The sequence below is a fragment of the Ornithodoros turicata genome, chromosome 6 (genome assembly GCF_037126465.1).
Source record: "Ornithodoros turicata isolate Travis chromosome 6, ASM3712646v1, whole genome shotgun sequence".
NCBI classification, from domain to species: domain Eukaryota; kingdom Metazoa; phylum Arthropoda; class Arachnida; order Ixodida; family Argasidae; genus Ornithodoros; species Ornithodoros turicata.
The window spans coordinates 630,208-645,093 of NC_088206.1; the positions used below are offsets into that span (position 1 = coordinate 630,208).

The 14,886-nt window shown below is 49.7% G+C and overlaps 1 protein-coding gene and 1 long non-coding RNA gene across 8 annotated transcripts in view; one reads left to right on the forward strand and one right to left on the reverse strand.

The window, feature by feature from the left end:
- The window catches only part of LOC135398753 (uncharacterized), a 58,240-nt gene extending 43,728 nt beyond the window's left edge, over window positions 1–14,512 (forward strand). Inside the window, exon 3 of one of the 2 annotated variants that reach the window (XR_010424132.1) lies at window positions 13,774–14,512. This is a non-coding gene — a long non-coding RNA (uncharacterized LOC135398753). Of the gene's footprint in view, window positions 1–3,315; window positions 3,367–13,773 lie in introns of those variants that run through there. The other variant, XR_010424134.1, reaches the window with a different exon arrangement.
- LOC135398749 (cell adhesion molecule DSCAM-like) overlaps window positions 1–14,886 on the reverse strand; it is a 104,467-nt gene that overhangs the window by 74,765 nt on the left and 14,816 nt on the right. Inside the window, exons 1-2 of one of the 6 annotated variants that reach the window (XM_064630158.1) lie at window positions 13,535–13,610; window positions 13,176–13,466 (exon numbers count right to left, since the gene is read on the reverse strand). The exons of 3 other annotated variants lie outside the window; for them this stretch is intronic. In XM_064630158.1, the coding sequence (XP_064486228.1) occupies window positions 13,176–13,466; window positions 13,535–13,595 (352 nt within the window). In that variant the 5' untranslated portion in view covers window positions 13,596–13,610. Of the gene's footprint in view, window positions 1–1,930; window positions 2,222–2,289; window positions 2,364–9,858; window positions 10,153–10,221; window positions 10,298–13,175; window positions 13,467–13,534; window positions 13,611–14,886 lie in introns of those variants that run through there. 2 more of the 6 variants (XM_064630156.1, XM_064630160.1) reach the window with 2 other exon arrangements.

Genomic DNA, 14,886 nt, shown 5'->3' on the forward strand with positions numbered 1-14,886 from the left:
AGCGGATTCCACAGAGGGCACCCCCAGGTTTTTTTTTTTTTTTAACACCTGGCTGAAATTTCCAAGACTGCCCAATACAGCTCGAGTACCAATGCATATGCGCAAGAAACAAAAAAATATCCATGTACATAAACCCCCCTCCCCTTGGAAGCTCGGTACCCCCAAATGGGTTACGTCCCATTTTTCCTTATGCGATTTTTAGGATGAAGAGGGCAAGAGCGGGACCTGCTATTTAGCGAAATGGGACTGCCGTGCGTTATCATTAGGCGAAATGGGACTGCCAACAAAAGTGGGCATTGCTATCACTGATTGCGGTCATCAGGGAATGGCTCCGCCCCTGTGTGGAGTCTGTGCACAGTTGTAATCAAGCGTCACAAAAAAAAAAAAAGAAAGGCAGGCTGTCCAGAAGGATGGCAAGTGATCCGGTTCTGCATCAGACCCAGGCCCGCTGCGCCTGTGGCTCGACAGTCAACTAACTCTTCTTCGAACGGCGCATCAGGAATTCGTGTCCTTTTCAACAAGCCTTCTGAATGACATTCAAACAATATAATACTTTTCAGTATTTTCCGACTCAGCACTAGAAATCAAAACGTCGAAATATCACTTGCCTTCCTAGTCGTGCCAAGCTCTGGTTGCCTTTTCGCACAACTCGGCGAAGGTTTTTCTGCGACCATGGGAGAATAAAGCTGCATTAAACTAGACGTTGTGGCTGCCCTTCCTATATATTTGAAGTCGCATCTTCGACTCTTCCTTTTGACTGGGCAGTTGAGCCGCCCATCGATGCGACCAGGCTGTTCATCTTCAGTTGTATTTGCTCGTAGACATCAATGAGTGAGCAAGAAATTCTGTTTTTGACAACGCGTGGAGGAGGGAAACAACTTGAAGTCGCCGAACAAAGGCTGATCTGATACATACATGATGTCGGACATCTGATGCAGCTTAACTGAACACTGTCGTTGAACTATGCTCGTTACCCTTGTGTCAAATGTGTTCAGCTTCTTCGGGCTTGGCGCTTCGCGAGTGAAAACTTTGAATGAAGAACAATAGGTATTCAGTGACTAATGGTCAAGCACAGGCTGCAACGAAAAAGGAGAACCACCTTCCTTCTTCACGCAACACGTATACGCTTCAGAAGGCGAAATGGGACCCCGTGCAGTTCCCGGGGAGGGAACATGGCGACGGATTGGGAGGTAATCTGATAAGTGATAAGAAGCATTAGGCGAAATCGGAATAGGCGAAGTGGGAAGACACGCCCAGGGTCCGATTTCTGGGCAACTTACTGCGGTGCGCACGTTTACATCATTCCTTCAGGAACGTAGGAAATGTTGCGGAATATTGTTTGCGCTATTGTTGAACGATTACTGTGCGTAAACGACAAGTATATACATAATATTTCCGCCATTCCTGACTGACATTTGTAGACAACTTGATGCTGCTCGCATAAATATAGGGGAGAACGGGGACAGTTGTCACAGTTTTTACTTGTGATTTTGCTGTGACGAAAGTACGTTCATCATGCTGATGAAACCAACGCTGGATTTTAGTGCCATCTTTTGGCTACACAATGCACAAACTAAAGCTGGCCTCAAAAACACTATAAAAAAACATTTGCGCGGAGGTCGTTAGTGTGACAATACGTTCCAGTATAGCGGGGCAGGTTGCCTCACTTAGATTTTCTCCCAATCTTTATTGTGGAGGTGTAGGTGAGTGCATGTGGAGAACACGTACACGTCTGTCCTTGCTCTATACGATTCATGTGCGCACTGGATGTAGACCGCCATTGTAAATGTAAAAAAACTTGCGGGACGTATAAGAGCGCATTGAAAGCCCGTTAGAAGAACGTACATTCAGCGACAACAAAAGTCTAGAGCAAGTGGATTCTGTCATACTGTAAACTACATAAAAAGGTTTTTCATCGAGAATATGTTACCTGTAACTGTGAGTGAAACGGTGACGTCATATCGTCTTCCATCTGAAGTAAGCGTAACGCAAGAATAGTTTCCGATGTCTTCCGGTTCAATGCCTTCGATAGTCAAGATGGTCCTCGTTTCGGACGTCTTGGACACGCCTATTCTTCCTCCAGACGATATTTCTTGCTCGCTTTTCTCCCAAAATATGCGATAGGGTTTCTCTACCGTTCGTTTGACGATGCATGTTGCAACTGTGTCGTCACCAAGGGATAAATTTGGTGGAAATCCTGTCGAAAGAGGCTGGAGAGAGCCTGAGTGGAGAACATGAAGAACTGAGTGGAAAACTCTTAAATGGGTCGTTATCGCTAACACAGCTTACCGACGACGTCTTCCAGGGTGATAACGCACCATACTATTAGCCAAGTTCTCGTAGTCATGTTGAATGCGTGAAAGAAGTTAGCGTCAACACGAAAAGAGAGTGATTTCCCCTAACACACCACGTGACGCTTCTAAAGCTTTCCGGCACGGACAACTAGCGCCACGTAGTAGCATATTCAGGAACTCGGAATTCGGACGAGGGCACATCTTATTTGAAGAAGGAGGAACCAGAGACACGGAGGAGATTGGGACGGACACGACAATTCTCAAACACAGCAAAGATTTTCCAGGCAAAGGTTTTCCAGGGCCCTTTTATGTTTACGTAAGTTGTACTCCGCTCAACCGACCTTGCCCGATCTTTCCCGGAACTATAAAAAGATGGTGGCCATCCCGTTCCACCACTTGGTTTCCCACAATATTTTAGCTGTTGCTAAGAATTTTGGCATTAAGATTGTTTTTTCAAATGTCTGCAAATTAAGCAAGCTTTGCCCCTTCTCCTCTGTGAACCGTGGTTGTAATGTCACCCACCGTAATCCGTTTGTTTCCTGTAACCACTCAGTGGTCTATTGTATACCTCTTGCTTGTGGCATGTGCTATGTGGGTCAAACAGGACGCTGTCTGAATGACCGTCTTAGGGAACATGCCCTTAGCACAGAAAGGACCCACCTGTCAAGCGAATTAGTTCAACATCTCCGGGAATGTAACAACTGTGAAGCCCTCTTCGCGGAAACCTCTGTTTTGCGTAGGGAAAGAGTGACCTGGCGAAGAATGCTTTGTGAATCTGTAGAGATAGCCACACGAGGCAATTGTGTTAGTCAACCCTCTCTCATTCCTCTTCCTCCCCTTCGGAGGTTTTTGAATATATAGTGGGTTGTTGTCAATAAAATATTTGCTGTGTTTGAGAATTGTCGTGTCCGTCCCAATCTCCTCCGTGTCTCTGGTTCCTCCTTCTTCAAGTATGCACCAGCTTGTCAGCGTCCTCTCTCTTTTATCAGGCACATTCTATGTTGCGTATTCTCCGTTACAGTGAGCAGTGAAACAAAGATGGCGTCCAAACGAATTGCTGCAGCCACAGCGACCGAAGCGCGATCGGATTCGCGCTCCCACCAATGATGATGTAGCGGTCGCAGCGCCATCGCGCCGGCCTCGCAGCGCGCGACCCGCGGAATTTAACACCCGACTTCCGTGCCGGTATTCTTCAGTTTGTAGCCAGACGGCTTCAAATAAACGTCTCCGTTTCCTGACTCGCTGTCGTCTACATTGGTGACCCGAACATTCCGAGTATGGACCCGCGTCCGCCTTCAATCCGCATACAACCACCGGGGCTCCACAAGCCGAACCGTCCAGCACTATGCCCTTCGTCTCCCTGCGTTCTGGCCTAAGAACACATCGGTCTGGTTCCTCCCGGTGGAGTGCCAGTTTGCCCTGGCAGGCATCACCAACCAGCTGGCTCAGTTCCGCCACGTCGTCAGCGTTCTGCCTCACGACATCGCGTCCCAGATAATCAACGTGCTTTCCGCTCCGCCGGCGAGCAACCCGTACGATACTGTCAATAAGACCATTCTTGACCGTACAACCGTGTCTGAGCGCCAAAGACTGCAGCAGCTGCTTACTGCAGAGGAGTTGGGAGCCAGGCGCCCTAGCCAGCTGCTGCGTGACATGCAGAATCTTCTTGGCGAGCGAGCCTCTACGTTCGACCCTGCTCTCCTTAAGGAATTATTCCTACAACGGTTACCCTCCGGCGTGCAAATGATCCTCGCCACCGCTGCCACTCTACCGCTCCAAGATTTAGCAGCGCACGCAGACAAAATTATGGAGGTATCGTCACCTACTCCCGTCGTTTCCGCGATTCCTACCGTGACCCCGCCTCCTGCCGTCTGCACCGCCCCTCTTCCGCAGATTCCTCCTACCAACACTCTTGGGCAATTGCTTGAAGGCTTTGAGCGTCTGTCCACCATGGTGGCGTCAGCACTCGCCCCTCGAAACCCCCGACCCCGACGTCGCGATCCATCTCGACCAGCTCCAGTGGCGCAGCGGTAACGCGTGCGCTTGGAGACTGGGAGGTCCGCGGTTCGAATCCGCGGTTCGAATCCGCGGGCCGGCTGTGCCGTCTGGGGTTTTTCCTGGGTTTCCCTCAGATGTGTAATAGGCGTATGCCGGCACAGTTCCCCTGAAGTCGGCCCATGGACGCAGCTATCCTCCCCCCGAGCGGATTCCGCTCGGTCTTCCACTTCACCCTTTCCTCTCCACCACCTTTCCCTTCCCGAGAAACATGCCGCCTAATCAGGCAGGCAGACCTCTCGGGTTCCTCCCAACGACACTCCTCCTCCTCCTCCATCTCGACGTCGTTCACCCAGCCTACGGCGCTCCCCTCAGCGTTCTCGCGGGGCACCTCCAGGAGTCTGTACAGGTTTTTGTCGCTACCACAGGCGGTATGGCGTTCAAGCGTGGCACTGTATTCTCCCGTGCAGCTGGCAGGGAAACCTTCCCGGAGGCCGGTAACGGCTGCGTCCGCCTCCACTCCTGACAGCAGTCGACTCTACTTCGTAACGGACAAGGCATCCGGGACCAGTTTTCTTGTAGATACCGGCGCAGAAGTCAGTATCCTACCAGCCGCGGCTGCCGATCGCCGCCGTAGAGCCATGTTCCATCTAACCGCTGTGAATACTACCGGCATTCCCGTCTATCGACAACAGTCCCTTACCATCGACCTCGGGCTTCGTCGATCGTTTCCCTGGCTGTTTTTAGTCGCCGCCGTGGACAGACCTATCTTGGGAGCCGACTTCTTGCGGCATTTTCGTCTCCTGGTTGACGTACCCCGCAAGCGCCTAGACGACTCTTGCACCCAGCTGTCCGTCCAGGCATTCATGGTTACCGACGCCTCGCCCGCACCCTCTCCCGCAGGCACAACCATCTACGCCCTGCTCTCCCCATACGCAGCGATATTGAAGCAGTTCCCTTCCCTTACACAGCCACCCGACTGGTCGCAACCTGTGGCCCACGACGTCGTGCATTACATCAACACGACGGGAGCCCCTGTTTTCGCCCGCCCTCGTCGGCTGGCCCCAGAAAAGCTCAAGATCTCACGTAGCGAATTCGATCACATGCTCGCGATGGGCGTCGCACGGCCTTCCTCCAGCGACTGGTCATCTGCATTGCATATGGTGCCGAAGAAGACGGGGGACTGGCGCCCATGCGGCGACTACCGCGCCTTGAACCTCGTCACAGTCCCTGACCGGTACCCTCTCTCCTGTCTTCAGGATTTCACCGTCAACCTGCACTGCGCCACCATCTTCAGCAAGATAGACCTCATGAAAGGATACCATCAGATTCCGGTCGCCCCTGAAGATGTCAAGAAAACCGCCATCACCACTCCGTTCGTTTTGTTTGAGTTCCCGCGCATGCCCTTTGGGCTGTGCAATGTGGCTCAGACATTCCAGCGGTTCATTGACTCGGTTGTTCGCGGACTCCCATTCGTCTTCGCCTACATAGACGACCTACTTGTTGCCAGCCCTTCCCCTGAACTACACGAGCAACACCAGCGCCTGCTCTTTCCACCGCCTCGCAGCACACGGTATCGTGGTTAACGTGCAAAAGTGCGAATTTGGAGTTTCCGCCACCGAGTTCCTCGGACATCAGGTCACGGCCGAAGGTCCACTCGCCACCAAAGTGGACGCAGTTACCAACTATCCCCAGCCTCAATCCCTGCGTCAGCTGCGCCGTTTCCTCGGCCTTGTTAATTTTTATCGGGGCTTTATCCCTCACTGCGCCGAAACCCTTCGCCCTCTTGAAGAACTCCTCCGTGGGAATAAGGCGGCTTCGTCGGTGCTACCGTCGAACCCTGAAGCTCACGCCGCGTTCCTTCAGATCAAGGAGGACTTGTCACGCTCGACCATGCTCTACCACCCCAAGCACAACGCCCCCACGGCCCTCATGATCGATGCATACGGAATAGCCGTCGGCGGTGTTCTCCAGCAGAGGGTAGACGGCGCTTGGCGACCCGTTGCTTTCTTCTCCAAAGGCCTCAAGCCTCCGGAGAAGTACAGCCCCTTCGGCAGAGAACTGCTGGCCGCCTATATCGCCGTGCGTCACTTCAGCCATTTTCTGGAGGGCCGCCCATTCACGATCCTAACGGATCATAAGCCCCTCACGTACGCGTTCACCTCTGCCAGCACACGCTACTCTCCTCGAGAGATACGTCACCTATCGTTTCTTGTCGAGTTTTCTACCGACGTGCAGCATGTCAACGGCACCGAGAACGGCCCTGCCGACGCTCTCAGCCGCGTGGAAGCTGTATCCGCCTCGCCACTGTCTCCCGAGGCCCTCACCACCGCCCAAGCCGCTAACCACGAGCTGCAGCACTTGCGTGAGCGGGGCAGCTCATCTATGAAGTTCACGGACATTCCGATTCCTGGATGTGACCTCCTACTTTGCTGTGACTCCTCGAAAGCGCAGCCGAGGCCTTTTGTTCCAGAAGCGTACCGCCGACCGGTCTTTGCGGCCTTGCACGGCCTGGCGCACCCAGGGATACGCGCCACCAAACGCCTCGTTGCTGAGCGCTATGTTTGGCCATCGATGCACAGACACATTCCAACTTGGGTCCGCACATGCATACCGTGCCAACGGGCGAAAGTCCACCGCCATACCGTGTCACCTCGTGGCAAGTTCGACCTCCCGGACGCACGTTTCGACGTCGTGCACGTTGACATTGTCGGCCCCCTCCCTGTCACAGGCCTTCATCTTAACAGCCGTCGACAGGTACACCAGGTGGCCTGAGGCCACGCCCATCCCTGACTCCACCGCCGAAACTGTCTCTTCAGCTTTTCTCGCTACATGGGTCGCACGTTTCGGCGTTCCTAGTCAAGTGACCACAGACCGCGGCCGCCAATTCGAGAGCAATCTCTTTTCATCCTTCACGCAGCTCATCGGCACGTCCCGCATACGTAAGACGTCTTATCACCCTGCGTCCAACGGCCTTGTCCAGCGGCTCCACCGCACCCTTAAGGCTGCTCTAACTGCGTTCGTAGACAGAGTTCATTGGACAGACCATCTTCCACTCGCCCTCCTCAAACCCGACCTCGGGTGTAGCTCGGCAGAACTGCTCTACTGACGTACCCTCCATCTGCCTGGAGAATTTTTGTTCCCCAGCAGTCCTGACGCGACCCGAGTCACGGCTCCGGAGTTCCTGCAACGGTTGCGACGCAGCTTTGACCTCATCCGCCCCGTACAGCGTCGTCCCGGAAGCCTCACGTCTCCCAAGCCCTCGATGACGCTACCCACGTTTTCATCCGTACAGACGTCGTACGCAAACCACTCACGCCCTTCTACAGCGGTCCCCACCTCGGTCTTGACCGCGCTGGCAAGAACATTGGCGTCAGCGTGCACGGCAAGGATGACACAGTAACCGTCGACTGTGTGAAGCCAGCCTTCATAGAGAACCGGTCCGTCGCCGACCACCCTGAAGTTTCCTACTACATGTCACCCAGCAACACCGCCCCGCAGCGAAAACCAAAGACCGTCACCTGATCAGTCAGCACCAAGCTGCCTCTAGCGGGGGAGGCAATGTAGCGGCCGCAGCGCCATCGCGCCGGCCTCGCAGCGCGCGACCCGCGGAATTTAACACCCGGCCTCCGTGCTGGCATTCTTCAGTTGGTAGTCAGACGGCTTCAAATAAACATCTTCGTTTCCTGACTCGCTGTCGGCTACAATCAAAACCGTTTTCGTGTCGAGAACCCAAGAAGACGGCGCGCCAGGAATTTCGCTATACCCCCTCCCCTAGGTTTTTTTTTCTTTTTTGCAATACAGCTCGGCTACCAATGCATATACCCCCCTTCCCCGGAGGCCGATTTCTGAGAAAATTACTGCCGCGCACGTTCATAAGATTCTTTCAGAAACGTAGGAACTGTTGAATATTGTTTGCACTATTGTTAAACGATTACTGTGCGTTAACGACAAGTGTAGGTAGTATGTCCGCGATTCGTGATTGACATTTATAAAGACCGTACAGTGTGTTTTGTTTGATCCAATGTTGTTTTATCCATCACGTAGAACATGGCTGTGCGATCAGAACACACAAGTCATCACCTCTCAGTTCTTCATATTTTTCGCACTAATTAATTTTGAAGACTTTTAGAAACTGAAAGGTGCGACCCTCAACGTTCGCAAAGAACAAAGTTGGAGTCGGCTCTGGATTGGCGGACAGACATCACGTGATATTAAAGTACTACGTAACGCATTAGAGGCAGGCTACTAGTTCGGAACTAGTTGGGGAACTTCGGTTCGGCAGCAGAAGTTCGGTTTAACCTGATAACGGTTGTAACATGCGAGCTGCTTCGCTCCGTGCCGTGAGATAATCTGCGCCATCTGTTGGCCTTTCTCTCTCGCCGTGTCCCTGTATCGTCTGTTCGCTGTATCGCTGCTGTTTGCAAAACCTCGCATCCGAGTTATTTAAACGAATGTCTGGTTTGTGTTCTTGTGTTCTAGAATACACAAACCGTGCACCTTCGTAATGAGATGTGAACTGCACATAGGAGAAACGCACGACCTCGCCTGATGTATCGTCTGGTTGCTTGCGTTCTCAATAGGTGGCGCGCGAGTCGCCTCAGGGTTGGGGCGCTTCTGGAGTCCAGTAGCTTGCTCTGCGCAGCAATCTTTAAAATTCGATTGCTGAAAAAATTTTCAATATACAATAGAATTATCACGTATCTGAAGCGTACAAGTTACGAGCTTTCAGAAAACCATACGGTTTCTACATAGATGGGTAGAAATCCAGCGAACCGGTAGAGATGTAGGAAGGGAGTTGCCTCAGGACAGAAGCCGCCAGAAGGCGGCTTCTGTCCTGAGGCAACTCCCTTCCTATACGGTTTCTACAGGTTTCCCATTTACTTTACAGTTCTTTTGAAGCTATTAGAGCAGCACTGATGCCATTTTGGAGGCGGGTTATGCGGCAGTACAGGTATGTTGTGGTAAAGCCCAAGTAACTACTGGACGACAGGTTACCTAAAATTTATTAACTTTTTCCTTAGATGTTTTCGAGAAAATGCCAGACAGCACAATTAGAAGTAACCATGATTTAAATCCGCCCACTTTCTTAAGAATCCCGGAACGAGCACGTACTTTGAGAAAAAAATCGCCAAATTTTTTTTTGCAAATGTACCCAAAGCCAGAGCTACGCACTTCTCGAGCGCAGAAACGACATGACCTCCGGCTTATCTGGGCCGGAAAATGTTCTATCTGGCAATCAGATAAGCGCCTATCCCATTCGGTTCTATCGCTAGAAAACATGTAGCTCTCCGAAGCGAACGCCTGTGAGTGGTTTCGGTTTCCGCTGATTTGCTTAGCACAACTCAGCTATTTATATACCAAAGTACGTGCTCGTTTCACGTTATTTAAGAAAGAGGGCAGATACAAATAATGACTGGCTCTTATGCTATCTCGTATTTCCCCAAAAAGTTAATTAAGGAATTTTAGGTAATTAGTCGTTCAGTAGAGTTACACGTACTAGTCACGCGCAAAAGGATTTTGTTGTACTGTAAACTAACTTAAGATGTATTCATCGAGAATATGTTACCTGTAACTGTGAGTGAAACGGTGACGTCATATCGTCTTCCATCTGAGGTAAGCGTAACGCAAGAATAGTTTCCGATGTCTTGCGGTTCAATGCCTTCGATAGTCAAGGTGGTGCTCTTTTCCGACGACGTCTTGGAGACTCCTATTCTTCCTCCAGACGATATTTCTTTATCATTTTTCTCCCAAAATATGCGATATGGCTTCTGGACCGTTCGCTTAACCATGCATGTTGCAGATGCGTCGTCACCAAGAGATAAATTTGGTGGAAATCCTATTGAAAGAGGCTGGAGAGAGCCTGAGTGGAGAACATGGAGCATGAGTGGAGAACTCTTCATGGTGGGTAGTTATCGCTAGCACAGCTTACCGACGACGACGTCTTCCAGGGCGACAACGCACCACATTATTAGCCAAGTCCTCGGAGTCATGTCGAACGCGAGAGAGACGTTAGTCTCTACGCGAAAAAATGGAGAATGATTTTCACTAACACACCACGTGACGCTTCTAAAGCTTTCCGGCACGGACGACTAGCGCCGCGTAGTAGCATGTTCAGGAACCGTGGATTCGGATGAGGGCACATTTTATGTTGAGTGTAATCCGTTACAGTGAGCAGTGAAACAAAGATGACGTCCAAACTGACTGCTGCAGCCACAGCGACCGAAGCGCCATCGGATTCGCGCTCCCATCAAGGATTAAAACCGTTTTCATGGCGAGAACCCAAGAAGACGGCGCGCCAGGGATTTCCCTACACCCCCTCCCCGGTTGCACGCCCCAGGTATTTGTATGCAACGTCCCCCTGAAATTTCCAAGACTGCCCAATACAGCTCGGCTACCAATGCATATACAAAAAAAAAAAAAAAGAAATCCATATACGTATACCCCCTCCCCTTGGAAGCTTGGTAATATACGTAATACGTAATAGTAGTAGTATTAATACGTAATAGTAATAATAAACGTAATATTTCCGCCATTCCTAACTGACATTTATAAACAACTTGTTGCTGCTCCTACACAGTAAATCATTTCACACCTTTATTCGCTCAAAATAGGTGTATATATTCTTATAAAGACACCCTTTTCTCTCCCGCAGACTGAAGCAAAGCGTGCAAGAGCATTACTAAAGGTGTAATATCACATACACCACATTTTATCCAATGTCGATCACTAAGGGTGTAAAGTGAGGTGTTGAAAGAGATGTTCCCGTCTAATACACCTTTTTAACACCTAATTTGAACCGGGGAATATGGTGTTAAAAATGGCTTTTTAATTCGTGAACGAAAAATTATGCTGGTTTCACAGCTCCTCTCAGCAAGTAATCACATTATAGACGATAACGTGAGTTAAAAACACAATATTTGACAGGGAAGGATGTTAGGAATTTAACTGGTGTCTTTGACTCGTTGCAGGCGTACGAGTTAATTTCAAAAACGCATTTCCGTCACCGTTGCAAACGTCTTCCGCCACGCTACTCTTAACGAACGTGCCCCAACAAATTGTATTTCAGTATATGATCCATCCGATACGCCAATATAGACTGGTAAAAGGGCTCGAAATATAGGCTATCGAGGTCCCTTCAAACTTTTGCACTCACGTTGTTCCCACAGTGTTACCAAGCTAACGGCTGGAAGTTTGCAGTGTTCAGGGTGGTGCTTGCCATAGAAGCAAGAACGTCGAACTGTATGTCTGGGCATGCTGCCGCGGAAGCTTGTGTTACACTAGTTATTTGAGAGGGAGTATTTGCCAGAAAACAACTCCATCCTGTAAGGTGTTTTCAATAGAGTACTCCCCTTTTAAGGGTGTTTGTTTTTAAACGCCATTTATAAGCGTTTTATTAGGAATACACCTAATTAAAGGGTGTTTTAGAAAACACCCTTCATTCGGGTGTAAAGGCAACACCAAAAAGGTGTGCACCATGGGACATGCCGTTTACACCAAAAAAGTTTGCTGTCTATAAATATACAGCGTCTTTCGTTTGATCCTTTCAACATTTTGTAAAGCTATGAGAGCAGCACTGATGTCTTTTTGTATACGCGAGTTGTGCGACAGGGAAGATATCCTGTGGAAAAACGCATGTAGCTACTGCACCAGTAGTTACCTAAAATTCATTAACACTTTAATTACATGCTTTCGGGAACATGCGAGACAGCAGAATTGGAAATAATCATGGTGTGAATCTGCCATCTTTCTTCAGGATTCTGAAATGAGCACGTACTTTGAGAATAAAATCGCCGAATTTTGATATGGGAATGTGCCGAAAACAGAACTACGCATTTCTCGAACGCAACAAATAAGTGATGATGATGATGTAGTGGGATGCACCCTATCCCATTGCTTGAGACCGGCCTCGGTGGCTCAGTCGGTAGCGTGTTCGCCTTCTGATCCCGAGATCGCGGGTTCGAACCCGGCCGAGGACGCCAGCAACTTGGTGGCAGGGTACAAGTTGCTTAGACACGCCGTCTTCCGCGAGGGACGTTAAATACGGGGTGCCGTGTGATGAGCTTTCATCGCACGTTAAAGAACCCTCAGGTGGGCAAAAGCAATCCACAGACCGACCGCTGTGGCGTCGCTCATGATCTCAGTTGTCTCGCGACGTAAACACCCAGTTATTAATTATTATTACCATTGCTTGAGGGGGAGAAGATGGTGAATGATGATGAATGTTCAGAGTTCACGCAGGAGCCCTGGTGCTGCTAAGAAAGTGATGAGAGCTTGAAGATGATGCGCAAGATTGACCGGAGGCCCAAGCTGTTGAGGAAGGGCAAGTGAACGCAGAAACGACATAACCTCCGGCTTATCTGGTCCAGCAAACGGTCTATCTGGCCATCAGATCAGCGCCTACTCCAATCAGTTCCATCCCTATAAGACATGCTCTCCGAAGCGAAAGTCTATGCGTGATTTCGGTTCATTTCCTCAGCAAAGCTCAGCTATTTGTATCTCACAGTAAGTGCTCACTTGAGGATATTTAAGAGAGAGGGCAGATATATATAATGACTGGCTCCAATTTTGCAATATCGCATTACCCCGCAAACATCTAATTAATGAGTTTTAGGTAATTAGTCGTTCAGTAGTTACAAACGCTTTCCGACGGAATGCCTGTATGGGCGCATAACCCACCTCTGAAAACTGCATCTAGGTAGCTCTCGTAGTTTTATCATAAAAATTATCTAAAGGATAAACAGAAAAAAAAAAGCTCCCTAATATATAAGAGCTTATGAAAGTCCGTTAGAAGAAGGCACATTCAGTGACAGCAAAAGTCCCGCGAAAAGTGGGTTCTATCATATTGTAAACTATGTTAAGATGTATTCATCGAGAATATGTTACCTGTAACTGTAAGTGAAACGGTGACGTCATATCGTCTTCCATCTGAGGTAAGCGTAACGCAAGAATAATTGCCGATGTCTTCCGCTTCAATGCCTTCGATAGTCAAGGTGGTGCTCTTTTCGGACGTCTTGGACACGCCTATTCTTCCTCCAGACGATATTTCTTGCTCATTTTTCTCCCAAAATATGCGATATGGCTTCTCTACCGTTCGTTTGACCATGCATGTTGCAGATGCGTCGTCACCGAGAGATAAATTTGGTGGAAATCCTGTTGAAAGAGGCTGAAGAGAGCCTGAGTGGAGAACATGCAAAACTTAGTGGAGTACTCTTAAATGGGTCGTTATCGCTAACACGGCTTACCGACAACAATGTCTTGCAGGGCGACAACGCACCACACTATTAACCATGTCCTCCTGGTCATGTCGAACGCGTGAGAGACGTTAGCCTCAACAGGAAAAGATGGAGAATGATTTTCACTACCACACCACGTGATGCTTCTAAAGCTTTCCGGCACGGACGACTAGCGCCACGTCGTAGCATGTTCAGGAACCCAGAATTTGGATGAGGGCACATTTTATGTTGCGTGTTTTCTGTTACAGTGAGCAGTGAAACCAAGATGGCGTCCAAACTGACTGCTGCAGCCACAGCGACCGAAGCGCCATCGGATTCGCGCTCCCACCAAGGCTCAAATCCGTCTTTCATGGCGGGAACCCAAGAAGAAGGGATTTCCCCCTCCCCCTAGGGGGCATCCCCAGGATTTTTTTGCACCACCTCCGTGAAATTTCCAAGCATGCCTACAGCTCGGGTACTAATGCACACACACACACACACACACACACAAACACAAAAGAAGTCCATGAACACAAACTCCCTCCCCATTGGAAGCTCAGTAGCCCTCAGAGCGGTTACGTCCCATTTCGCCTAATGGGATTTTTAGGCTTACGAGGCCGAGATGCTGCCGTTTAGCGAAATGGGACTGCCAACAAAAGTGAGCAATACTATCACTGATTGACGTCAGCAGGGAATGGCTCCGCCCCTGTGTGCGGTCTGTACACAGTTGTAACCAAGCGAAAAAAGCAGGCTCTTCAGAAGGACCGAGTGACGCATCAGTCCCAGACCCGCGGCGCCTGTGACTCGACAGTCTTCTTTGAACAGCGCATGAGGACTTACTGTCTTTTTCCACTAAGCCTTCTGAAACAATTTCCGACTCAGCACTTGAAATGAAAATGTGGAAATATCACTTGTCTTCCCAGTGGCGCCAAGCTGTGTTTGCCCTTTCGCACAACTCGGCGAAGGTTTTTCTGAGACCACGGGAGAATAAAGTTGCCTTAAACTGGACGTTGGTGGCTGCCCCTCCTAGATATTTCAAGTCGCATCTTCGACTCTTCCTTTCGACTGGGCAGTTGAGCGCCCATCGATGCGACCAAGCTGTTCATCTTCGGTTGTATTTGCTCGTAGACATCAATGAGTGAGCAAGAAATTCTGTTTTTGACAAAGTGTGGAGGAGGGAAACAAGTTAAAGTGGCGAACAAAGGCTCATCTCATACGTAGATGATGTCGGACATCTGATACATCTTAACTGAACACTGGCGTTGAACTATGCTCCTTACCCTTTAAAAATGTGTTCAGCTTCTTCTTGGTGCTTCGCGAATGAAAACTTTGAATGAGGAAATATAGAAAGAAGAAAAATAGGCATTTGGCTTAAAATGCTA